This window comes from Hermetia illucens, chromosome 4 (assembly GCF_905115235.1).
Source record: "Hermetia illucens chromosome 4, iHerIll2.2.curated.20191125, whole genome shotgun sequence".
NCBI lineage: Eukaryota > Metazoa > Arthropoda > Insecta > Diptera > Stratiomyidae > Hermetia > Hermetia illucens.
Genome location: NC_051852.1, coordinates 120363650 through 120391522, shown reverse-complemented (window position 1 = coordinate 120391522; position 27873 = coordinate 120363650). Strand labels below are relative to the sequence as shown.

Below are 27873 nucleotides of genomic sequence, written 5' to 3'. Positions count from 1 at the left end.
GTTTGCCCATCGCCCGGTTTGGCTGCTCGAAATCTGTCCAATAATTTTTCGCAGCTCGTTCGTTTGTCTCGTGTTTGTGCAGTGCGAGTTGATTTTCAACGACGTTAGGATAAATTTGATGTTTGTGTAAATTGGAATAAAATTCTCGATTGATTGGAACGAGGAGGAAAGGCAGGTTTGTGCGGAAATTTGAAATTGCGACGATTGTGCCCAGGTAGAGCGAGGCAGCGCAGCCAGGACTTGAGCGAGAGCCGACATCGTCGCAGGGCCAGTTTCGGGCTGTTTTTTGTGTGCCGCTCGTTGCGAAGACGGCGAAAGGTGGCTAAGCCGTGCGCCAGAAGGAGCCAGACGCAGCACCGCGAACGCGGCTTCGAATGAGCGATCGGAAGGAATTCATTTCGTGGAACGCCGCCGTCGTGGTCGTGGCCGCCGCGTAGTTGAATTTTGCCGAGGACGCCCCGTATCAGCGCCGACTGGAAGGTTCGTGCCGTTTATTTCGCTGGGAGAGGTGCTTAGATCGTCGCGGAATTGAAGGGCATTGCGTGAAGTAGACATATTGCAGACGCGAAAAATTCCGTTGGTTTTTTGTGCCCCCGATGTCTAGTGCTGAAATCATTGACCAGTCCGTTGAGCCGCCAGCCTCTAAGAAGCGGAAGCTGACTTCGACGACGTCGCCGCAGGGAGCCGGAGCCGCCGACAAGGATCAAACGCACGCTCAAGAGCCCCAACCTCAAAAACGCTGTCAGTGCCATCCGCCGCAGGGAGAAGCCTCCACTTCGGCCCCAGGAGCCGCCGCAACACCACCAACAAGCGCCCCCAACTCGTCCAATTCGAACGCGAGCGCGGACTCGACGATACAGCTGTCCTCGTCTAGCGTGTGTCCGTCGTGCTCGCAGCCAGAGTCGTCTTCGCCGGCTCGTGCAAAAGGGGGAGCCGTTGCCGACAGTGTTGCCAATCGCCCGAGAACGTCAGGTCTCAGTTCGTCTTCGTCGTCAGCCGCCGCGTCAGAAACAATAACAATGGCCGCCACCGCGAACAATAGTTCTGGAGCAAACTCTGCCGCGGAAATTGATGAAGCACTTTATTCGCGCCAACTCTACGTCCTCGGCCACGATGCTATGCGTCGTATGGCCACCTCGGACGTGCTGGTTTCCGGACTAGGAGGACTCGGCGTCGAGGTAGCGAAAAATATCATCCTAGGAGGTGTCAAGTCCATCACTTTGCATGACAAAGCGGTTTGCACGGTGAGTTCTTTTGTCTATTTGCCTGTTCTTCACTAAAAGTGCCGTCCGTTCGGAGTGCAAGTGGTTCAGTTATGTGCCCGGAGTCGTTCCCGTTGACCCGAAACCTCCAGAAGTTCGGCATTTCATCTCGCGAAACCCTTTCTCAAATTGAGGTTATGGTGGCGTAAAGATCGATAAAAATGATTTTCAACTTTTCGTGACTTGTTTTTGTAACAAAGGAGGAGGTGAAATCCAACTTCTCTCGCGTAGTGAGTCATCCGGTCATTTAATTGTAATTAGTGGCTCACGGAAGTGGTATTATCTGCATTCAGTCTCATGCATTTCTAATTGGGCTTTTCCTTGGATTATGACTAACATCCGATCCCACACTTGTCTCGTCAGCTAAAAATAGAAAATCGAAACTATTCGATAGAGAATATTCCGCATTTCCACCCGAGTTGAGTTCACCCGCGGGAAGCATTCGGCTATGCCCGTCGTCTGGAGCCAGTTTTACCAAATTTTAAGTTGTCGCTGGTCAGGAAAATGTCTTTCCGATTTATGACTCTGTTGTGGCTTTGAAATGCTGAATATTAAACAGCCGGCAAGGGAAATGTTTATGCATGGCATGCAGATCGATGGTGAAATGTTGCAAATCAAACAACCTCCAGTGGTTCATGCTTGGCCCCAGCAGCGTATCTGATACTTTTCTCGAAAGAACTTGAGATTGTTCACCTTCCATTGTCGTGAAAACAATCTGAGACCTACAATGGATGAGTGGGAAATGTGCGTGTTAAGTAACAGCGGAGAGATACGCTGACGACGAGAACGTACATGCACTGATTCCGGGCTGAATGGTGAAATTCAGTAGGAGAAGAGTATCAAATGGACAGATAAGAATTCGATGATTAAGCGGAACCGATGCGGTTTGCAGGATTCGAATGTAACAGGCTACAACGAAGCAGCTTCTGCTTCTATTCAAGAAAAATATTGGAGATCTCTCAAGAAGTATCTACAACTCAGCCTTATTTAGACTGATCAACAATTTATAATTTGGTTCCCATGGAAAACTAGGTTCTATTGAAACGCAGTTCATAGTTGATGGTTACGTGAGTTTAATCGAAATGGTTAACCTTCTGTCACGCATACAGTGAGTGAAATAACTTCTTTCTGTTTTCAATGGATTAACTTTTCTGTGAGGAGAAAAGGGTGTATCACGACTCCTTCGAATGTACTCATGTGAAGTATCGAATGGAATCCTTCAGAAAGTAATCCTTAACGATTTTTTGAATTGAATTTTTTTAAAGTTTCGTTTGTAAAACAAAACCTTGTTAAAATCGGTTCAATGTCTCTGTCGCATGCACTTTTCTCAGGAAGCATTATTATACCGATTGATATGAAATTTGGTGAGGAGGTGAAAACTGTGAACGCTCACACATACAGCAAGTTAAATCTTTCTACGTTGAGTTTAAGGGGGATCCCCGTACATACAAGGGTAGGTAGGTATCAGCGGCCACGCTTGGTGCGCCGTTTTGATGCCACAAACTTCTAAAACCGCAGCTGTTGTTATGGGAGTAGGGAGGCAGGGTCGAACCGGCTCGGATCTTCAGAGCCAGCCGGCAGCATTCACCCCCTGCAGCTAGAAATCTCTCCGAGGTCCCCAAAGGATGGTTTACCCAGTGTCCGCAGCCTCATTCTAGCCAGAGCTGGACAATCGCAGAGAAAGTGCATGAGGGTTCCCCTTCCTTCTCCGCAGTTTCGGCAATACGAATTGTAGGGTATATCGAGACTAGCGGCATGGTCCCCTATGCGCCAGTGCCCCGTGCATACCACCGTAATTTTGAATGGATTTGCACGCGTCTGGCACAGGAGCTGTCGTGATGGGGTTGTTATAAGCGGGCCAAATTCTCCTTGACTTGGCACAGCTCGTATGCCTACGCCATCTTAGGCCCGCGGCTGCTAGGTAGTGCGAGTAAACTCGCCGGAATATCGACTGTATTCGCCGAAGGACTGCCAAGAGCAGAGCCTCGCCTGACCAATCCGTCAGCCCGCTCATTCCCTCTATGTTTCTATGCCCGGAAACCCAGAGGAGCGTGACCTTGAGCGTGCCGCCCAGATGGTTGAGCGCGTCTCTGCACTGTCCCACGGGTGCTCAGAGGTGGCGGCGAGGAAGATGGGGCGGCAACCCTATCGGCCAAACCAAAACCAAGTGGTCGAGGAGAACCTCCATGTGGTGGCACCGGGATACGCTGTAATTACTTTGGCTTGCCGGCCGTGATTCAGTAGGCGAATGCTCCAAAGACCTAATTAGGGCGATCAGACCCGAGTCTGCACGGGGACTCATCTGAAGTGATAAATTGGTCACGAAACCTTACCAGGGGTATACTGGTACCATGGGAACCGGGAAAGCCCCTGGACTCACATACTTCGGGTGAACTCCTGTTGTATGTGGGGACAGCTCGGTTATTTGCGGTTGGCCCCCCTAGTGGGAGTTTCATGGTGGTTTTGCTCAAGCGAGAAGAGACCTTCGGGCCTCGACGTGGTGTTGCGTATCAACACGGGTGCCGTACTCCATAGTTCGGTAGAGATTTAGGTAATTCTTGCATCCACCAGTATGAATGCTAAGCCATGCACTTGGTATAGACTGGTACCGTTGTGACTTGTCTCAGCGGGGCTCTGATTGTGGTCACAAAATCAATCCGTGTCTGAAGAGGACCGTAGGATTAAGTCTCACGACAGGTGCCTACGTAAAACACTATGGGCTTCACTGCACTGTCCCACCAGCTTGGAAGATGTCGTCGCTGAGTAGAAGGCCTTGATGGCATCTTGGCTGTCGGTCAGAATGGCTATGTTACGCTTGGAGCTCGAAACTCGCTCCAGCCATCGCCAGTACTTCCTCTTGGAATACGTTGGCGAAACCTGGGAGACCATACGACTTGGATACACTGTGTGTATTAGAGAAAACCACCGTGTCGACTCCACAGACCATCTTTGATCCGTCCGTAAAGAATAATGTGTCATAACCTTGCAGCACGCCGCCGGTCTTCCACTTTGCTCTGGTTGAAAGGTCCAAAGCAAAGTTTCTTGCGTGTGACATAGTCCGTGGGGAATGTCCAGATTTCCGGAGGTAGTTCATCTAAGATGTTTCTGTGGCTGTAGGACTTCGCATCCGGACTCAGGTGGTCTGGCGGCACTGCACGCTGCAACGTATTTAACGTGGAAGTCTAAGGGGAGGAGATGTAGGAGTACATTGAGAGCATCTGCCGGGCAGGACTGCAGAGCCCCAGTAGCACCTGCACACGCGGTTTTTGAATCCTATTGAACTTCATTCTATTGTATTTTTTCTCCAAAGCCTGCCACCGTACAATAGAGCCATACGTTAGGATCGGACGCACTACAGCGGTGTACATCCAGAGAACCATCCTTGGCCGGAGACCTCATTTCTTTGCAAAGGGGATCTTGCAGGCATAGAAGGCTATATAGGCCTTCTTAACCCTCAGTTCTATGTTCAATCTCCAATTTAGCTTTGGATCCAGGGTTACACCCAGATACTTTACATTAGAAGAAAGAACCAATCTTTGTTCATTCAGCCGTGGTAGATGGAATTCAGGTATCCTTGTCTTGGTGGTAAATAGCATCAGTTGCGTTTTTGTTGGGTTTCTGCTGAGTCCGCATCTTGCGGCCCACAAGCACACATTTCGCAACGCTCCTTCCATGATGTCGCTCATAATGGACAGAAACATCCCTGATACTAATATCACCAAGTCGTCGGCATACCCCACCACCTTCAACCCGCCGCTGTCCAATGTACGTAAAATTTTGTCTATTACTATTAACCAGAGCACCTGTGAAATGGCGCCACCCTGAGGCGTGCCTCTGTTCACAGCTCTGGTCAAGTGATTGCCTCCCAGATCCGACTGGGTTATCCTGGTACTTAGCATGGATATAATCCAATGCGTGGGGAGGGAAGGAGTACAATTGTTTTTTCACCGAATATGCCGGGGGATGGAAAGTGATGCCTTCTTTTACGGATCCATTCTCAAAAATTACCCAACCAAAAATCTGAAAATTATGAAGCTATCTCTATACATTGTCCAGGCCTCAAAGCACTTGATATCGATATCTACTGAAATTAAGTTAATAATAGTATATTATCGCTTCTTTGGGTGGAAATTGATTAGGAACCCCAGTCCTCGCTCCTCTCGTAAGTTTATCCTGGAGTTATAAAAATTTGCAGTAATATGCTATAGTATGGAGCATATAACCAGGATTGATAAAAAATGTACTATTACTAATAAAGTTACAGTAGCTCAAAGTTGTTTTTCCCATGTAAATTTACTGCAACCCAAAACACTAAATTCTAATACACATTAAAATGATGGCAGTACCGATTTGATGAACTGTGGAAGAGCGAAACATAAACTTCAAAGTTTGGTTAAAACTAGAATATAGTGAAAAAATAAAGCCAATAAAATGAAAGTAAATTTATATAGAAAATTTTACAGCAGCATTCATGACATAAGGTCTAGAAACGAGCGCTAAAAATAATAGCAGTTCCATATTTTATTCAACAATAGACACCAAGTCGGGAGATGTTCTAGCCTACATTGCTGCAAAATTTCGTGGTTCTAGGGTGAACTTAAGGGGAGAGATACCTTTAGGAGCGTGGAAAATTCGCATTTATCGGGATTTTTTTAGATGGGATCAAATCAATTAAAATAAAGACAAGTTTATTCTAACTTCAAACTAAAAAAAGAAGTTGTTTTTCTTTTCTTTTGATCTGAAAAGGAAAAAAATAAGTTTTATTCGTTTAAGGGGGACCTATAAAATGACGAAAACGTGCAAAATTAAAAATTTGGTGGCCGTTTTACTTGGAGGGTCTAATTTTCGACTATTTTTTCGACATATTTGACTCCAAAAAATTATTTATTTACAGGATACCTTCCAAATTTTAGGTATGTCCTTCTGGTAATATTACTTACAAATTTCATCAAAATCGGTCGATGACCTTTCAAGTTACAACACGAGCGGTTTTTGAAAAAGTAGTTTCGAGATATCGCATTTAAAGATAAAAAAATGTTAAAACTATTGATTCTGCTGACTTACTGACTAATCAGCAATTACGGCCGCATACAGTAGTCCTTCAATTTCCTGGAAAATTTGATTTTCTTCCGCTGTACGAGCTGCTTATATGTTTGAAAGACTCATCCGGTTCTGTCGAGCAATTCGCGTCTCATCAGATGTTTCGGCAAAAAATCTGCAGTTGATGCCAATAATTATATCTAAAGTATTCATAATCCTTAAAATTGAAGAAAATCCATCATTGAATACCCCAGCAGCCATGTAGGCAGAAATTTCGACAACTGTAAGTCCTGCATGTAATTGTTTAAAAACCAATCGCCAGATCGTCGAGTTTGAATCCTTCGTTAGTATTTTGGGTATGGCCACCCAAGTATCACTCAAGCAAATCATCTCTGGGCAGATGTTGATAAATTGGCAGGATATGATATTTGTGTCAACTAATGGTGAAAGGTTTTCCAATTTTGGATCTTTATTGCTTTCTGCCATTTGCATCAGCTTTCGGGCAGTATTCGTGATTCGCTTCTTTTGTAGAAAAAATATGATAAAATATAGCCAGTATATCTTTTTTCATATTTGCAACGCTACTGACATTTCTTTGAATGCTCAAACCATATGTTGTGAGTTTTTTTCAAAACTTTCCGGAAAGTTTATAATCTTTTCTCACGGTTCGAAGTCTGCTGCACATTCTCTTCTCTACGTGGACAATGCATCCACTTTTCATCAACTCGTCACCATAAGGATTTAGTTTTAGTATGCCCTTCACGACATTTTTATTGTTTAAAAACAATTCTTAAGATTTTCAGCCGGTATATATTGGGTCACTGTCCTGTAAAACAGGCATTTCGTACTTAGCATATTGGAGGATAACACCCTGAGAAATATCTGCATAGACATTTTGATCCGCAGCGCTCTTGGTACAGTATATTGGACCAAAACCATATTAGTAAAAGCGAGTCTATATCACAATGTTGGATGTTGGCCCCTCCACCGTGCTTAATCGTTTTCTTTGCCAAACAAGAATCGTATACATAATCCCGCGTTATTTATTTTGCTTATCGAATTCTTTTGCAGCATGAGTTGCTTTCAAAAGTAGCTCGTTTCTTGGACTTCGGTCGTTCAGATTATAATCCTTCAATATGTTCCGAAATAATTCACCGGATGCCTTCAACTTGAATTTCTCTTTTATATAAATTGCATGCAATCCCGGAAATTTGAACGAAAACTTGTCGATACATTTTACACCCGAAAATGAAAAAAAACGTTCTTGGACCACTAGTTTCAATTTTTTTTATGTTGGGGGGGGGGGGGGGGGGGGGGCAATGCTGTTGTTGAAATCCCCTTAAGTTTATCCTAGGATCATGATTGCAGTAATATAGACTGTAATATAAATCATAACCCTATCAAGCTTTGTGCAAATCGCACTATTACTAACCAAGTTATAAAAGACCAAATTCGCTGTTTTGACCAAAATCTGGAAATATGGATAGTTCCGACATCAAGTCGACGTTACTGCCATAATGCTATATTGGAGAATGTATGAAATGTGACTCTCACTGTTTCTCGAAAGCTCTAGCCTCCGATGGCAGCTGTTTCCTCCGTCATCGGGGTACTCTGGCCTAACACAATCTCGAAAGAACAGTGGAAAGAACTGAAACACATTTCAGCGATGATGCGTGGGTGTCGTTGAAACGCTTTGCTCCATTCAGGGTATAAGTGCGAACATAATCCTCGCAAATATCTTCTTGTTAATGGAGAAATATTAAAAATTTCAACAGTGGACCTAGCAGTCAAATGTAGAGGTAGGACAAAAAGAGTTCTATGCGAAGAATTTAGACAATTTTCATAATTGTGTTGAATTTTATTGACAATTATACAAGTCGAAAAATCGAATTTAATTCATTTTTTCAAACTCTCAAAGTCTTGGCATCATGGATCATACCTCAGTCTTTAAAATTCTGGAAAACAGCTTTGTGGAATGACGCCATTTTCCATGAAAGACAATATACGCAACTGCATCGTAAATTGTAAACAAGTCGGAATACCGGAAGCTAGACGTTTCGGGTATAAAGGTTTTGTGAGAAATTTCCCATGCACCTTTTTCCATTCGTACCAAGTTAAAAATTCAAAATATTCCTTTATATATTCAACACCACTGTAGGTGGGTGAGTTCACTAAATTTCCGTGAAATATACAACTTTGACCTTCTATTACTTTGTTAATAATAGTTTTTTCAAACTTTCCAAAATTGTGTATTATATTATTGCTCATCATGGTACCACCTAGATACTGCTAGGATGAACTTAAGGGGGTTTTTCATTATTAATTCTATTTGAGCAGATATCGGAATGGGATGTGTTTTGAGACCTAGATTTGATTCAGCTGCATCAACATGATTTTTTTCAGATTTTTCGGTTGGATAATTTCTGAGAACACTTTTTGGGGCACAGATTTTGAGCCCTCACTCCCCTATGCTTCACCCAGTATCAGCATTTTTCACATATATGAGTACTATATATGAATTACTAACCGACACAAAACCTTGAAAACAATCGGAAATCTGACACAAAAAAGGTGTTCATATCATATTGAACTGCAGATTTAGTTGTAACTACCGCTAACCACATACAAATTCGTTACGTTACATTACAATGTTGTATGATTGGATCCTTTCAGTCAGTTCATAGGTAGACGACTACAAATTGTGAAAACTTGGTAACGATATTCCTCTTTTTTTACCTTTGCTGCTTTCTGTTCGGTTATAGGCCTGGTCTGGATGGAGTCGAGGGGCTCTCAGTTCGATCGGCCTTTCAGTTCCCTTAGGTTGTTTATTCTTTGGCTTCGATTTTTAGCCTGTCTCCAAAGTTTTCCAAGATTGATGCAACCTCATACCGATCGCGGATGGCCGAAATGATTCAGGTGTGATAATATCGTGTTACTCTCTGGCTCATCAATGCGATATTATTGTCTTCACTACCGGGGGGGGGGCCTTTCTATTTTGTAATAGTCGGCCAAGACTCTGATGGGGGGACAAGGCGGCCGAACCGTTACTTGATGCGTCGATCACAAAAATCCCATTTCATCATTGGCTGATTCCATTGTTCCGAGACATTTAAATTGTGTAGCTCTCGGCAAGTTGCTGCTGCTGACAGTGATAGTGCCTGTTTAATTTGAGTCGGTCGTCAAAAAGTCGTGTTTTTTTTTTAAGGTTTTGTGTAAACACAAAACCTTATTAAAATCGGTTTACCGTCTATCTGTTTGTCCGTCTGTCTGCCTGTCTGTCTGTCCGTCACACGCATTTTTCTCGGAAACGGTCACAGCAATTGACACCAAATTTGGTAGAAAGGTAGGACCTGTGAACGCTCACGCATACAGTGAGTTACATCCTTTTACGTTGAATTTAAGGGGGGGTCCCCATACATGCAAAAGGGGGGTGTAAATTTTTTTTTCATCAAATATACTCATGTGGGGTATCAAACTAAAGGTCTAAAGTACTTTTCGAAGCCGGTCTTAGTTTTGACATTTGTTAGAAAGGTGGGGAGTGCGGGGGGTTGAAAGTGACCATTCCTTTAAGGGGGCCATTCTCAGAAACTACCTAACCGAAAAATCTGAAAAAAAATCAGGGGGCTGCCACTGTATGGTGCCTGGGCTCCGAAATACCTTGCATACTGATATCTGTACAAATAAAGTTAATAATAGTATATTACCATAATTTTTAGTAATTGACTGCACAACCCCCCTTAAGTTCATGTTAGCAACATGAAATTTCGCAATAACATAGGGTATAACATAGAGCACGATCTCACCAAGTTTGGTCGAAATACCACTATTACTAACAAAGTTATAATACGTCAAAGTTGTCACTTTCTTGTAAATTCAAGACTATCAATGTCAATGTCATCCGAAAGTGGATATTCTCACATAATATATGCATATATTACGTGCTACGTACAAAGAAATACACAAAACCTTTCATACCTGAAGCGTCCAGCTTCCGGTTTCTCGACTTGTTTAAATTCTAGATCAGGCCGTGCTGCATGAGACAATCATTCAGCTTTGTTATGAAACGCTAAGGAAAATTTGACAGCTGGACGTTGGATGTGTCAGTGTCCATAACAAGAATCAGGAAGAATGAGGAGAGGGTGCTTCCTTGATGAACACCGAAAGTAGCACGATGTGGATTGGATGTACCTGCCACATTCGAACTTTACTCTTCGGATCGCAGTGGAGAAATTTGACCTAGGGTATCTCAGGCAGAGGTAAGACATCGTTTGATGAATAGCCTGTGCCCTGATGCAAAACCGTAACCGTCTTCAACTCCTTTTAATTTTTGATATTTGGGTGTTAAACCCGAAAAAAAGACTCCGTAGACTAAAAATGTGGGAGTAAGTTGTCTCCATTCGGTCCGGTCCGACATCAAGGGGATGAGAACTTAGGACTCCTCAATCCCTAAACAAAAATTTATAGCTCGGGCTAGGCTCTGGTCTGAAGTGTAGGCGAATTATAAAAAGGAGCGTATAACACCCACGAAACCCTTCGGTCACGCTGCTCCCAGGGTGGAGGTGAGGCGGCGTCTGATGAGTTGCCTCTGTCCAATGACGAAACCTTAAGTCGTCTTCGTCTCGTTTCAATTATTATGTTAATTTTTTTTCTTAATTTCGTACATAAAATTTCATTATAGTTATATATTTCTTGTTGAAATAGTACCGATGGTGAAATACTTTTGTCACCGAGTAAAATCGCTTTGTTTGTTTTGGTCCGCTAAATTTCTTTGATACTCTTTGCCCTATTTGGCGAAAATGATGCACAGCAGTGTATGTAGGGCCTGGGCCTTCGCATGGTCTTTCTCGATAAATGAGAACAATTGTAAGTAGTTCATGAAGCACAACGTCTGTATGATAACATATAGACGCCTTTCACTGGTTCACTGATTAAAAAGTTGTTTGCATTTGGAAATGCAAGAAAATGGGGTGAAATCGTTTCATGCTGATATTGATATTAAGCAAGCTGTGATAAGAATGTAACTTTAAATTATTTAGACAAAGGTGGTTACAAAAAGAAGCTTGATGTGAAGGTTTCTAATCAATTACGATATATTACTGAAACAATGAAATCAAGCCATTTCTGAAACGCGTAATAAATACGAAGTCATATAAGTCAATCCAAAATATCGCTGCAAGGGATGATAAACATTGTGACGCTATGGCTGGGATAGAACTGGAAGGGAATTGCCCACCACGATATATTTTTTGCTGGTTAAACGATCTCGCCGAGGTAACTGCGAACATTTAGAGAAACTATAGGCAATTTAAAGGAAACGACTAATCAGTTTTTCATCACGAGAAGATTCGATTTACACTTCTTCTGTGATGTTGTTAAGTCTTAATACACAAATGTAAAGTTCAAACATTACACCTCTGTTACTTTTCCCAATCTCTGCAGAATTCTTTCAATGTCATTAACCGCTTGTCCTACGACGACCACAACAAATACGAATGTTGATCACGCAATAGACCTGAAAATTGATCACGTGTCAAGCCATTTAGCTGCTTAGCTGTACGCGTCCTATGACACAACAAATAAACACCTTTGGGCATAGCTAATGCTTTTAAGATGTTTGAGAATTAATTATGATCGTTTCTTCTGTGGAAAATTATTTGAAGGTAGATAAAATGTTAGTAATAATTCGTAAAATAATATCTGGTTTAAATAACTAATCTTTTAAGAACATTATAATAGTAATCTTCAACTGTATGACATTTTTCAAAACAATAAGGTACATGCAACGAAACCCGACATTTTTTTAGATTCCCAGTTTGCATATTTTAGAAGCCCTTGTTGAATTTTTTCCAATGAAGTGGGGCCTGTGTGCACATTACTGTCCAAAAGTTGTAAAAAAAAATTTTAAGAAAAAAACCCCACACAGAAATTGTAATTATTTGTTTTAGAATGTCACTTCGTAGGATAATAATGCTCAATTATACACAAATCTAATTTTTTTTTTAATAAATTTTGGTTTTGTCGAATGACTTCCTTTATCTTTGATAACCTCCGCACAAACTTCATGAATCCTGTTTATTAGTTGCTGGAAATATTTTTCCTACACCTTGTCCCATTCCCTTTGTAATAGCATCAAGTTATCTCGTACTAGATGTCAATCAAATCTTAACCCTTCGGTCATCCCGAACAAGTTCGATGGGAAAGAGATCTGAGGATTGAGGTGGCCATGTCATGTTTTGTAAGACGTTGTTTTTTCTCTTCAATCCAGTATCGTGGTACACTTTGTAGGAGTGCTTCGGATCATTATCTTGTTGGAAAACTCGAGGGTGTGACATGTACTTGCAAAATTTTCAAATACTCTTCTTTTTAAGGTCTAATCTTACTAAAATCGATTGAATATCTGTCTGTCTGCCACACTCGATTTACTCGGAAACGATTGAACAAATTATCACGAAATTTGAGGAGAAGGTGTAGTCTGTGAATCGAAGCTAGTACCGCCATTTTCTGTTGAGGGGCTCGATTAGTACTTTTCGAAACTGATCTTATTTCTGATACGGGCGAAACATGTCTCATTCTCAGAATTTACCCCACCGAAAAATCTGAGAAAAATCACAATGATGTATCTATATGAAATCTAGGCGTCAAAATATATCCCGTTCCGATATCTGCACAAATGAAGTTAAGATTATATTACCATGTTTTAAAAATTGATAATTCTGAAAAGTTTGAAGTCAATCCAACTATTATTAAAAAACTTCATGTAAGTTTCAAAGTTTTGCATTTTACGTAAATTTATTGCATTCTATGGCGTGTATGACGTCATTATCACAAAGTGAATTTTTATGCAAAGCGGGGTCCAAGTTGCGAATGAGGCAATATTTACGTTAGTACCAGCGGTATTTGATTTTCATACAAATATGTATGCTTTTACGCACGGATTAAAGTGGAAATGCGTGAAGACACTTGAGATCAATTTATTTTCATACATTTATATGTATGTAATAATAGGCATGTTTTTTTATTTAAGATGAGCACAATATTTATGCTTTGTTATATTTGCACATATGTTTATCTTGGTTTTTGGCAATATATGAAGGAATCTTAATAGAAAAACATACATAGAGATTTTCTCACGTAAGATAAACACAAAACCTATATACCCGAAGCGCCTAGCTTCCGGTATTCCGATATGTTTCAGTATTCCTTTGATTCTGGTTAAATCATCGGAGTTTCTGTCACCGAGGCATCCCATCATGACACTGTCTCCGTGCTTTACAGTCGCCATAGTACAAACATCTCCGATTCATTTATCCAAAGCACTTTTTTCCATTGCTCACTGGTCCGTAGCGAACTCTAGTTGCCGTTGCTTATGTCTGGACAGAAAACTCCTTTTAATCGTAGCTGTTAAAACCGGTTTTCCATGCGTTTCATTTAATACAGCAGTGATTTGAAGAACAGTTAAATGTCCGTTGCGTGTAGTTATCACAGTAGTAAACGTGTACTCTTTATTTTGTTGCTTTGCGTCGGCTAGACCTTCCTCTGTCGCCATTAATACCGGGTTCTCGTTACCCTGGGAGGATCTAATGCATATCTTTACATGACAATCCTCATTTCGTGTAAAAAAATAGCATTGCATTCGCCAATACTCAGTTGCTATCGTTTAATATGTTCATACAAGAACTAGTCGGAATATCGGAAGCTCGCGCTTTGGGTATAAAGGTTTTGTGTTCATCTTATGGGAGAAGCGATCTACGTATATTTTTCCACCCGTATATAGCTACAAATCCAACATATTTCTTTATATTTTTCCGTACATATTACAGACAGGTATTATGCTCACCCCGAACAAACATTGTCTATTTGCCGGATATTGTACATACACATGCACGTATATAAATTGATTGTACCCTTTTACTCGTGCACAAAAGTATACATATGTACACATATATATAGTACGAATATTGAATACCGCTGGTTTCATGTATAAAAATATCTATCTTAGACACTACCCGCATACTTCATTAGCACATGTATATATACACACACGTGTCTCGAGTAATTGATATACAAATGACTATAAAAAAATGTTTGTTTCCTCCCATTCCATGATACCATACGCGTTTTAGAATGCACTAAATTCGCAAAAATTTTAAAGGTATCAACATTTTATGACCAAATTGTGCTTTATGTTATCCCCCCTTATACCAGTGTCAATTTTGTACTTCTAGAATGAACTTAAGGGGGGTTGTCGTGTAAATTTTTAAAATATGGAAAGATATCAGAACAGGAAGTATTTTATGGCCTATATTTTGTAGAGATGTACCACTGTACATTTTTTTTCAGATTTTCCGGTCGAATAGGTTCTGACAGGCCTGCTTCACTTATTGGGGCACACATTTTGAGCCCCCACTCTTCTATGTTTCACCCAATAACATTTTCGGGAAGCACTAATCGAGCCATTTCATTTGATGTCCCACATGACCGCATGTTTTACACAAAACCTTAAAAATGAGAAAATTTCAATTTAAAAAGAAATAAAAATGGTACAAATTCGAAAAAACTAATAACACCTTCTGAAACATTATAATTATATTCATTTACTTATTGTAAAGCAAAAATGGCCTGGTGTGTCATAAACGAAAGAGCAACACGTGGTGGCAATACAAACATTCAGCCAAAGATATTTTCGCGAAAAATTATGACCCTTGTTGGATAGACACTAGACAATCCCTGGAGATATTTTTATTTCCAAACTTTTGCGCATTAGTGTATATATTTCGGAAACAGAATTCAAATTTTTCTTTTTTAAGGTTTTGTGTGAAACGACCATGGGGTTGATCGCACCAAGTCTTCCTGACCAGCTAACATTCTTCGCATCAGATTCTCTGGTACTAGCACCTCTCCTAGGGTCTCCTCTAGAATACATGCACTGGGTTCTCTGGGACTACGTCGCAGTTTGGACATTTGGGGGAAGTATCTAGTTTAAACCTGAACAGGTATTGGCGATATCCTCCATGCCCCGTGAGAAACTGAGTAGGATTATAATTAATTCCCCCGTCTCTCCAATTACTCCTTGATGGCAGGGCTGACCCTGTGTGTCCACCGACCCTTTCCCTTGCCATCTATTTAGAGAAGTCTCCCTTTCGGCGTTCTTCGTCTGCGATAAAGGAGAGATAGACTTCGCATTACATATATTCGTCATCTCACCTGCCAAGATGTCAATGGGCATCATTCCAGAGATGACGAATGCTGCATCCTCTGAGACAGTCCTGAATGCCGAGCACACTCTTAGGGCTGTTCTTCTATAGATTGAACTCAGTTTGTTAGCGTTAAATGTAACCTGTAATGCCTTTCCCCAAACTGGAGATGCATAGCTGCTCTATGGGTGTTTTCATGGTAAATTTCTAAAATAAGGTAATATGCTATTATTAACTTTCTTTGAGCATATATAGAAAGCACATGTATATTGAGGCCTAGATTTCGCATAGACGCACCATTGTGATTTTTTTCATATTTTTCGGTTGGGTAGGTTCTGATAACGAGATCTGTTACACTTTCTAGGCCACACTCACTCCCCTTTCCTCTCAATTTAAACCCTCTTTTAAGTTGGAGTAGCTCGAAATCTACTTGGGCAGTTTGATTTATTAACTTCGAAACAGTTTACTTATAATGCTAAAGTTTTATTTCAAGAAAAGTACAAACAGATGGCGTTACCAGCGTCAAAAAAAAGTTAGATGTATTTCTCTTAAAAATGAGAACTTGTATTTTTTAAAGCTTTATGTCATTTTACTTGCCACAAGCTACCAAGTTCATTAGAAGGAGAACGTATTATTATTTGTCTTTTGGCGGGGTATAGCGCGTCAACCACACTTACGTGCCATCGTTCGCGGCTAACTGAAATGTGCTTCACTTCCCCCGAAACACGCACCTCTTCATTGTTCTGCACCAAATGTTGTTGGCGCGACCCACTCGTCGGCCATCTTCGGAGAGTGGATTCCACTGCATGACGTAACCAGTAATATAATTATCACCCCTCTATATAGTGTGACCTATCCATTGCCACTTCCGATCACGTTGTGTACTGGTACCAGGCTTGTGCAGTGACCAAGTTCTTCGTTTGGAATCATATCAGACCAACGTACTATGACGATATTACGAACGGATCCTCAATTTACGGTGGTTGGCCATTTCATCCATGAGGGGGAACTGCATCGGATGTGATACCGTGGTGAAGTGAAGTGAAGGTTCATAGATGAGGAATGGGACCGGCAACGTCCTTCACAGAACCATTGAAAAGTTTGCGAGCACATGCAAATTCTTTCGTGATGTGGTGTATAAATCTGATTCTGCGCTTTCCGCTTCCCTGATCAGCGCACAGCCAATTCTCTTTTGTCATGGCGAACCCTACGCTGAACTCCCCGGGATTTCGTCCTGTAGCGGAGTTCGAGCGCGTGACCGCCATCATTTGCGTTCATCGACCCGCCTCCACGATTCGGCAGTCAGTCAGGTCTAACCGACGCCCTGCGTAACACCAGAGGAAAAAACATTTTTTATGTTGGCCCAATGCTGATCGATATTGTCAGGCGGGTTAAATGTGTCTGCAATGTCATCGGCAAGATAGTTCTCCCACTGGCAAACCGACAGCTGGATCATGTCGATATTGACCTTTGAGGGTCCCAACTCTCCAACTCCGGCAGAAGTGGCAAATACAACATGTAAACGACAATCAGATGCTGATCCCTTTCGGGACTGAAGTCTACGCCTTTCTTGATACACACATCCAGAAGACATCTGAAACTACTGCGTACCGCAAAGTGGTCAGATTGGTACTGTGTCGCTCAGTTGAAACCCAACTGACCTTATGGCAGGCTTTGTGCTCGATCAATGACGAGACGTGCAAGCAGAAATTCAGTCTAGAATAGCAGTCAGAAGTTTGTCAGAAACCGACTCTCAGGTGAAAAGAACATGCCTTGCGGAAACCGTCAGAAGCAAATTGACATCGGATTCGCGTTTGCTACTACTCAGCTTACGAAAGTGGAGAGTATAAAAGTTTATTGCCGCAAGAGGAAGAGGAGTATTCTCCGGAGTCCCACCATCTTACTTCCTTTTATTCCAGAATGTCCAGCTTGTTCATTGGAATTGGAGAAAGCGAGTATTCTGGGAACTCTTGCTGTCGTTGTCGAGGAGCGTGTGCACATTCCATGTGACCAATATTTATATTTTAAAATGCACTACTAGGGAGTCTAGAATGCTGGTCCTTTAACGGAGTCTAAATTTTCAGCTCCAAGAATGTTTGTTTTTGAGGATGATGTTGATCACTGGTTTCTCCGACTCCATGCTTGTCATCATGTCAGAGCTGATGTTACCTATTTTTTTTAAGGAGAGGTTTGCTGCATGAATTGTTTGACAAGGGGCGATTTATCGTTTTGACTTCTTTCACTCACTGAGGAGTGGATGCATGGTTTTAGTGGAATAGCTGGAAGGAGGTTCGTAAAAAATGTTTCTTTTTTCTCATGTTGCTGTTTGATACTTCGTATGGCACTATGTCATCCGTATATTTGGGGCATATCACCAAGCATCTGTGAGAGCAGTTAAAGGCACCGACTGACTGGGCGGGTCCTTTGCCACATTATTTGAATAAATTTGTGGACTTCATATGCAGCCATTTTCTTGAATATTCTTGGTGGGGTCCTTAGGTTAACATCCCCCTTGAGTATAAGAAATGGCTCAACAGCGTTGGCCTTTACAAATGCTGCATCCGTGGCCACCAGAAGGTGATTCTTCAGTGCAAGTTTTTTGGCTTCTCGCAAGCTTTGGCTGTGGCCCAACTTATCTCTGAGAAGCAATTTGGAAGTTTTGGATTCCAAACGCTCCTTTGATTTTTTGAACTTCCATGTCAGTATGATTCTTAATATTTAGGGAGGAAGTTGGTTATATTTCTGGCATCCTCCTTTGTAATTCCTGTTGCTATGATCAGAAATTCATCAGCATTCTTGCTGATACTGTCGCTTAAAGATCCGACGTGGCGAAATGTGCAGAAGGACTATTTGGGTAGGAGGTGGTTGAGCGTCCTTCCATGAAGAGACATGGTTTGGGGTAAGAAGTCTGGGTCCTCCATAAAAGCTGCAAACCTTGCCTTCACCATCCCATATAGTATTTTTGTTCCTTCAGGAATGGGAGGAATCCTAAGTTGGTGTTATTAGATTTAGCACTTTTTGAGCTCTACCGGTACATACGAGTGGGGTGAGTATCAGGAATTGTGATATTTCATTTTGCATAAACAGATCCCCTACAACTGATCAAACATTTGAAGTGTATAATAATTTGTAACCATCAATTTCGCAAATACAGTCTAACTCAAGAACATTTACGTGAACACGTAAAATAATAAATTTAAAATTTCTAGTTTTTGTTCGTTTTGCTAAATTCTAATTAATTTCAGATCCGAGATCTCGCTTCTCAATTTTATCTCACTAAGGCTGATGTTGGGAAGAATCGTGCCGAGGCATCATGTTCTCAACTATCCGAGCTCAACAGCTACGTCCGCACGACTGCGTATACTGGCGATTTGACGGAAGATTTCTTAAAGAAATTCCGCGTAATTGTCCTGACTGCATCACCATTAGCTGAACAGAGACGAATTGCCAAATTCGCACACGAAAATGGAATAGCCGTGATTTTAGCAGAAACTCGTGGCGTCTTTGCAAAAGTATTCTGCGATTTTGGAGAGAATTTCACCATCTACGATGCAAATGGTGCCCAACCAATAACAACTATGATTGCTGGCATCACTCAAGAAGCAGAAAGTATTGTAACCTGTCTTGATGAAACCCGTCATGGATTTGAAGATGGCGATTATGTTACATTTGCTGAGGTAAGATTTGGTTTTATTCTAAGCAATTTGACTTTTTTGTAAGTTCACCTATTGAATTCCAGGTGCAAGGAATGACCGAATTAAACGGATGTGATCCTATTAAGATCAAAGTACTTGGACCTTATACGTTCAGTATTGGTGACACCACCAATTTCAGTGAATACATCCGTGGTGGTATTGTCACTCAGGTGAAAATGCCTAAAACTCTAAATTTCAAGTCTTATGAAGAAGCTGATAAAGACCCTTCGTTCCTGATGTCAGATTTTGCCAAATTTGATTATCCTTCAAGTCTGCATTCTGCGTACACAGCCCTTCATCAGTTTATTGAAGCGGAAGGCCGTGAACCAAAACCTTGGAATGAGGAGGATGCGAATAAACTGTTGGAGCTCACGAAGGCACTGAATGCGGATATCAACGAAGGTGTTGTCAAGACATTTGCTAAGGTATGTGTCGAAATTGGGAAGAGATTATTGAAATCGAATGTGTTCCCGCCTTTGATAATTCATATAAGCAATATTTTATTTCAACGGATACATTTTCTATTCTCCTTAGACCTGCTGTGGAAATTTATGCCCGATCGATGCGAGCATTGGTGGCATAGTTGCTCAAGAAGTTCTTAAGGCCTGTAGTGGAAAATTCACTCCTATTCACCAATTCCTTTATTACGACGCAGTAGAATGCTTACCGGAAAATGTTGCCGAAGAAGATTGCCAGCCAATTGGCAGCCGATACGATGCTCAAATTGCTATTTTTGGCAAACAATTCCAGGAAAAGCTCGGAAACTTAAGGTTTGGAAACTTTCATTTGTGATAATCGATTGTGGTAATGATAGATTGTTTGCTTCTTAGATATTTCATAGTGGGTGCCGGCGCAATTGGCTGTGAACTACTTAAAAATTTCGCTATGATTGGAATCGGCGCTGGAAATGGAGAAATCATCATTACAGATATGGATCTTATTGAAAAATCGAATCTCAATCGTCAATTCTTATTCCGGCCCCATGATGTGCAAAAACCGAAGGCGGTAACTGCAGCAGCAGCTGTTAAACGTATGAATGAAGAAGTTAACGTAACTGCATACGAACTTCGTGTTGGAGTTGAAACGGAAAAAGTTTTCTCCGAAGAATTCTTCGGTAAATTGGATGGAGTTGCAAATGCTTTGGATAATGTCGACGCTCGTATCTATATGGATCGTAAATGTGTGTTCAATCGGATACCACTTGTCGATTCTGGCACTTTGGGAACAATGGGCAATGTACAAGTTATTATTCCATTCTTGACGGAAAGCTACAGTTCATCACAGGATCCACCAGAGAAAAGCATTCCAATTTGTACATTGAAAAATTTCCCGAATGCCATCGAGCATACACTGCAATGGGCACGCGATGTATTTGAAGGTGTTTTCGTTCAACACGCCGAGAACGCTTCGCAATATATTTCGGATCCTACATTCATAGAGAGAATTCTTAAACTGCCAGGTGTACAACCATTGGAAATATTGGAGTCTGTTAAGGTAAGCTCAAGTCTTGTTTTCAGAAAAATACTCTAGGCTACTGCGATGAGTGCGCGTTGGTAAAGGAAACAATGACGGTTTGCTTTTCTTTGATAAACCACTATTGTCGTTTAGAAGAAAGTATACCACGGCAATTGTGTCGTACGCTCGATTCTTGCCAATGCGCTATTGCGAACGTTGAAGATACAAATAACTGAAAACGTTAATTTTTCCAAGTCTATTTTTTTAAATCATTAATATAATCATCCGCCTCATCAATAGTAGTTGACCATGTGCTAGGTAAATTTTTAATTTAATTTTTATCAGAGAGGTAGAAAAAAATCTCAAGCTTCTGGGCAAGTCGTAGAGTCGTAGAATATGTTTGTCTGGACAAAGAATGCTTCAGAAATGCAGATAAACTGAAAAATGGCAATTGAGTAGGATCATATCAGATGAATAGGGCATAAACTTGGCACATATTTTCCTCATCGATAAATCTTGAGCAACAATGTGAAACTCAAGGGTAGATTTGTTGAGTTCATTGGCAGCCATTTTGATACTCAATCGGTGATCAGAGTGCAACAATTGTCTAACACGAGTAACATTGTTTTCGATTTTGCTGGGTGCCTGGGCCCTCTTTAAAGGCCTTTAATCACCTAGAAATTTATGAGTATGTCAGCACATTTCCCGTAAGCTTCACAAATTTATAATAATAATAATAATCGTTGGCGCAACAATCCATATTGGATCAAGGCCTTGAAGTGTGTTAGAGCACTTCATTCAAGACCGTAACGGTACACCACAGTACACTGTGGGAGGCAATGTGGTCAGCATTGCGCTCGCCCGAGATTATTACCCTGATTTGACTCAGGTACTCATTCACAGCTGAGTCGACTGGTGTCCGACATCCAATCACGATAACAAATTCCTCTGCCCCCAGCGAGATTTGAACCGCGACCTTCCGCTACGATAGCCCAGCGCTCTAACCACTTGAGCCATCCGGACACTTCACAAATTTGTTATTCTCAAAAGATTTTTTCAGTTTAACACAAAACTATCGCATTACGTTGTTCAATCGTCGATTCAATTTTTTCCGTAACACGGTCAGTGCAGAGAGGCTTACAGTAACTGACGTCCTGCCATTTCCACGGCTTGTAGAATGCTGAGACTGGTTCCAAGGCAAATTTTAAAGCTTCGGTCGGATGCTACGTGGTCTTTTCAGTTTCGATTTATCCGTAGCACGCCTGAATTAGCCTACGTTCGAGTATGGCCATCATGTTTTCGTCTCGCAAAATTTAATACGAACACGCTATAAATTCAATTCCATTTGTAAAAAGTCGAAAACACGTAAATGAACAGGTGTACTTAACACCATCATGAACAACGGCGCAAGAATCGATATCCGGTCTAGGCCTGCCTTAATAAGGAACTCCAGACATCCCGGTTTTGCGCGAAGGTCCACCAATTCGATATTCCTAAAAGCTGTCGGGCGTTCTGGCCTACAACATCGCTCCATCGCAGGTAGGGTCTGCCTCGTCTTTTTTTTCTATCATAGATATTGCCCTTATACACTTTTCGGGTGGGAACATCCTTATCCATACGGATTAAGTGACCCGCCCACTGTAACCTATTGTGCCAGATTTCATCCACAACCTGACGGTCATGGTATCGCTTATAGATTTCGTCGTTATGGAAACTACGGAATCGTCCATCCTCATGTAGGGGACAAAAAATTCTTCGGAGGATTCTTCCCTCGAACGCGGCCAAGAGTTCGCAATTTTTCTTGCTAACAACCCAAGTTTCCAAGGAATACATGAGAACTGGCAAGATCATTGTCTTGTACAGTAAGAGCTGGTGGTGAGACGTTTCGAGCGGAAGAGTTTTTGTAAGCTGAAATAGGCTCTGTTGGCTGCCGACAACCGTGTGCGGATTTCATCATCGCAGCCGTTATCGGTTATCAACGGTCTCAAAGTTAAAGTCTCCTATCTTTATTCATCCCGTTTGACCAGTTGACGGTTTGATGTTGTTGATTGGTTGGTTTTTGGTCCTGACGTTGTCACCATATATTTTTTCCTGCCTCCATTGATGTCCAGCCAAAGATCTCGCACCGCCTGCTCGATCTGGATGAAGGCAGTTTGTACGTCTCGGGTCGTTCTTCCCACGATGTTGATATCGGTCAGCGTATGTCAATAGTTGGATGGACTTAAGGAGGATCGTACCCCTCACATTTACCTCAGCATCACGGATCACTTTCTCGAAGGCCAGGTTAAAGATGACGCATGATAGGGCATCCTCTTGTCGTAGACCGTTGTTGATGTCGAATGGTCATGAGAGTGATTCTGCTGCTTTTATCTGGCCTCGCACATTAATCAGGGCCAGCTTAATGAGTCTTATCAATTTCGTCGGAATACCGAATTCTCTCATGGGCGTGTAGAGTTTTACTCTGGCAATGCTGCAAAGCCGCCTATTAAAGTCGACGAAAAGATGGTGCGATTGCAGTCCATATTCCAACAATGTTTCCATCGCTTGTCGCAGATAGAAAATCTGATCTGTTACTGATTTGCCTGGAGTGAAGCCTGTTTAGTATGGGCCATTGATGTTGTGGGCGTATGGGGCTATCCGACCTATTTAACACCGCGTCGAGCTAAATCCGTCAACTTAAAGCGAAAAAACAAAATTAGGTTAGAAGGACCAGCCTACGTTGCTGATTCCAAAAGTATTTGCTTGAAAAAGAACTACAGTGGAATGGTTTTAGTGCAAATTTAAATCATTTTTACCTTTTCGAAATTTCAATTTATGGAGTTTTATTCTCACAAATGCACTCTCCACGTCTTCAAGATTGTTTCTTCCTGTTTAGGACTAGTTGTGGAACTGTTCTGAAACTTATTGTGTCTATATATGGTTGTCACTATCCAGTAAATGAAGCATAGCACGTCCACTACACCTACGCGCCATCGCTGCGGGTTCGCCGAAATGTGCTTCATCTCTTTCCAGGTCCAGGCTTACCCTCCTTCACTGTTCTGCGCTCTGTATTTCTAGGACGGCGCATTCCAGGAAAGTATATTTAATTGCATGGCATAGTCAGCAATGGAGCTGTGTGTGTCATATGCACTGTTAATTTACCTTCCTAATCACATCTAACGGTGTCTGTTCTATCGGGCAGGAGTACATCGAGGGTACAGCGATATGTGTTAATAAAGACTTGGAATTTTTGAGTAAAAGTAGTGGCCACTTTTCATGTTCAGGCCGATATAACAGCACAGAGAGAACAACATGATGGGGACAATCATAATTAGATGTTGAGGTATCTGTATTTCCAGATCCAGAGATGTTAAGCGTCGGGGTAATAATCAGCTCGACCGGACTATCGAAAAATTTGCTACCACGTGCAATTGCTTTCATGATGCGCTATAGGATTCTGAAATCGTTGCAATTTGCGCCAGCTTCTTCTTCCCTGACCAGAGCTAAATATCCCGTTGTCACTATCCGGGATTTCGTAAGTTAACCTCTATAAGCGAGTCACGATTACGACCATTCGTAACGATCAATAGAGTGTTCAGTCCCCTCCGTTCATTGATCTTGACCCCCAGTTAAGCTCTATTTAGCGTATCCAGCTCAGGAAAAATATTCTTTCTAACAATTCTGACGTGAGATGTGCAGTGCCTGTGCGAATACGTTACGTTTACTGCTTGTAAATACGAATAATCGCATATATATATGAGAGAATACTTGTGTCTGGCAGGCTACGCGCTGGTAAATATCAATAGAGTTTTAGACAGATCTCGTGCGGGTGTGTGTCGGATTCGCAGCTTCCCAAGCTTGCAAGAAGCAAAATGGAAGCGAAGACGAGATCATTAAATAATGATCGACCCTTTCGAGCCCGATGTCATCGTGTTTCTTATTACGCACATCTAGAAGACAGCTCCTAAATCTACTGCTGATCACAATCTGGTCAAATTGATTGTTCGTATGTTGCCGGTCAGTTGAAATCCAACTGATTTTATAGCGTGTTCTTTGTTCGAACAATGTAAAACCAATGAGGATGGGTGGCTGTGCCAATCCACAAATCTATCACCATTGTCGTTACGATCGCCAACACCTGTTTCCCCATCACATGTCCGAGTAAGGAGTTGCTAGGATGTGGACTGTTGCCGGCAAGCAGAAATCCTTGTGAAAGAGCCTAGGGCCACTAGAGCGGCATTTTGGTTGTCCCTTAAGGAGTGGGACATGAAAACCCTAGTAGGGCTTTTGACGGAACACTGCTCCTTAAACTACCATATGGAAAAGATTGGGCTAGTAGTTTTGGCTATGTGCAGCCAATGTGAGGAGGAGGAGGAGACGGCCCTGCCTTTTTATGCAGCTGCCCGGCATACTCAGATCTCAGACGAAGACACTTTGGCAAGGTTTTCTTCAATGAAGAATCTGCACACTCTCTGCCTCTGGAGAATGTTCTCAGAGTCGCTAAAGCCTGTGGACACCGTAGGCGGGAAGCCATTGAATAGGCAACTTACGGGGATAGTATAATGGGCCTAACAATGGCCTGAGTGCTCGGAGCTGCAGCTCCCCCCAGTTAACTAAACTAACTAACTACCAGGATCCACCGTGGTATCCGGATTACCCATCACGATTTCAATGTCACCTTAGGAAGTTTCTTCTGGATGGCAAACCGCTTAATAAATTCAGGCCTAAGTCGGCCGATATTAATCTAAACTTTGTTTAAGGATCTAATGGATTGCATTGTCCGCAGAAAATCTTCGTTGATACTTGACACTTCACTATTAAAATGTCCCTCATTCCGGGTAGGAATTCAAATAATTTGAGCAAATGCGGTAAGCATCAGTTCACCATTGGATTCACCTTTAAATTCAGGAGGCTTTCTAGTGTAAATTAGCGCAGTGCTGCAAGAGGGAGGAGTTTTCCCCAGGCTCTAATATAGGGCCCATAAACTATCAAACAAATTGCGGAACGCAGGCAATAATTTGCTGACATATGAGCGTATTTGATGAGTTGCGTCAATGTTTGACGAATTTCAAACATGTCTGCAATTTTTTGCACAATGGGTTGTGCTGTCTATGGCGATGTTACGCTTCATTGCGCAATATTTTTCAACTGAAGAGAGATAGAGTTATACTTTTGGTAAAGGTTAAATTTTCAACCCCATATCCGGAGCGGGCACAGAGGAGGGTTCTGTTTCAAACCCAATCTCGTGGCGGTCATACCCCTTAAAAAGTTATGGCCCCTCAAATTGGAGCTTTTTTTGTGTTATCAAAATGGTCAAGTCAAATTTCGATAGGCAGGATATGTAAAAGAAGGAGAAAGGCCCTCTGTTTCTAATTCCGTTAAAAGGTTGCAGCGGTCACTACCTTTTTAAACGCAATGGCTCCTCAAAGTGCGGCCATATTCGTATCATAATGTTAGAGTTTAAGGTTGAGCTCAATCCTCGCAGAAGTAAAGGAGTTCCTCTTTCAAGTCCAGTTGGGAAACCCCGGTGGTTACCTACAACATGGTAAAGTTGGGTTTGCCAACCAGGGGTAAAGAGGATATGTAAAAGGGAGAAAAAGGTCTCGCTTTTCTACTTCTGCCAAAAACCGATAGTTTACATTCGAATTTTCTCGTGAGCTCGCTTTGTAATTCCAATAGAATCGTACAAATTTCCATATTTTCTGCCATTCATGTAGAAATTTCAGGAAATTGACGTTCATTTCGCATTTTATTCCAGACTGCTCTTATTGATGACAAACCAAAAGATATCACTGATTGCGTAAAATGGGCACGTAACCATTGGGAAGATCAATATTCCAATCAAATTAAACAATTGCTATACAACTTCCCACCGGATCAGTTGACTTCAAGTGGACAACCGTTCTGGTCGGGCCCGAAGAGATGCCCGGAACCATTAGTATACAATGTGAACGATCCACTGCATTTAGACTATGTATACGCGGCAGCAAACCTTAAAGCTGAAGTTTATGGAATTCCACAGGTGCGAGATCGGCAGAAGGTCGCTGAGATAGTTTCAAACATAAAGGTAAGCTAAAATTAATCCACAGCAAAGAAATAATTTCCTCTATTAATCACAATCAAATCAATTCTAGGTTCCAATGTTCATACCCAAATCAGGTGTTAAAATCGAAGTAACTGAAGGCAGTACCAACAACACATTTGATCATTCGAACGAGGAAATTGATCAAGATCGCGTCAACAAGATCCTAACTGAACTTGCTTCGTTGGGTAAACTCGATGTTCGGATTAAACCATTGGAGTTCGAAAAGGATGACGATACCAACTTGCACATGGACTTCATTGTGGCTTCGTCAAACCTTCGTGCTGCCAACTACAAGATTCCACCAGCCGATCGACATAAGTCCAAGCTCATTGCTGGCAAAATTATTCCAGCTATTGCTACTGCTACATCTGTAGTATCTGGTTTCGCCGTTTTGGAAATAATGAAATTATCGCAAGGGTGAGTTTCGAATGCTTTCTGCCTTTAAATTTGATTGTAAACATCAAATAAACTTCAATTTTGTCTAACAAACTTTTTTTCTATATTTCCAGCTTCAAGACATTAGATCGCTATAAGAATGGCTTTTTAAATTTAGCTCTACCATTCATGGCCTTCTCGGAACCGCTTCAAGCAGATAAACAAACATTCTATGGAAAAGAATGGACCCTATGGGATCGCTTCGAAGTTCAAGGCGAAATGACGCTCTGTGAATTCCTCGATTACTTCAAAAACGAGCATAATTTGAAGATTACAATGCTGTCTCAGGGGGTTGTAATGCTCTATTCATTCTTCATGTCGAAGGCAAAGTGTGCCGAGCGATTACCGCTGACAATGACTGAGGTAGTACGACGAGTTTCAAAGAAACCAATTGAATCGCACGAACGATCGCTTGTGTTCGAAATATGCTGCAATGATGAAGATGGGAACGACATAGAGGTCCCTTACGTCAGATATACTTTGCCCTAAGGAGAAAAACTTTTTCTTTTGAGTGTTTAATTATTATATTATTTTCTCTCTCGATTGAAATAAAAGAAGTACTAAAAACGAAAATAAAATATATATATTTATAAATAAAAGATAGAATAAAAATTTGTGACAATGAATTGAAAAACACAAATATGGATATCATTTTAAAGAAAACGAAAACGTATGCAGTACCAGAAACAGTAGAAACGAATAAACATTTTTATTGGTTTTCGCTTTAA

At 41.6% G+C, this 27873-nt stretch overlaps 1 protein-coding gene across 1 annotated transcript; it reads left to right on the top strand.

Moving 5' to 3' along the window:
* Positions 1–25: 25 nt before the first annotated feature.
* Positions 26–27873, top strand: LOC119656294 (ubiquitin-like modifier-activating enzyme 1). Its single transcript, XM_038062730.1, has 8 exons — positions 26–1244; positions 18742–19173; positions 19236–19616; positions 19726–19961; positions 20022–20685; positions 26384–26692; positions 26760–27127; positions 27220–27873. Exons 1-8 carry the CDS (start codon positions 597–599, stop codon positions 27632–27634), a joined length of 3453 nt encoding a protein of 1150 aa, XP_037918658.1. The 5' UTR covers positions 26–596; the 3' UTR covers positions 27635–27873.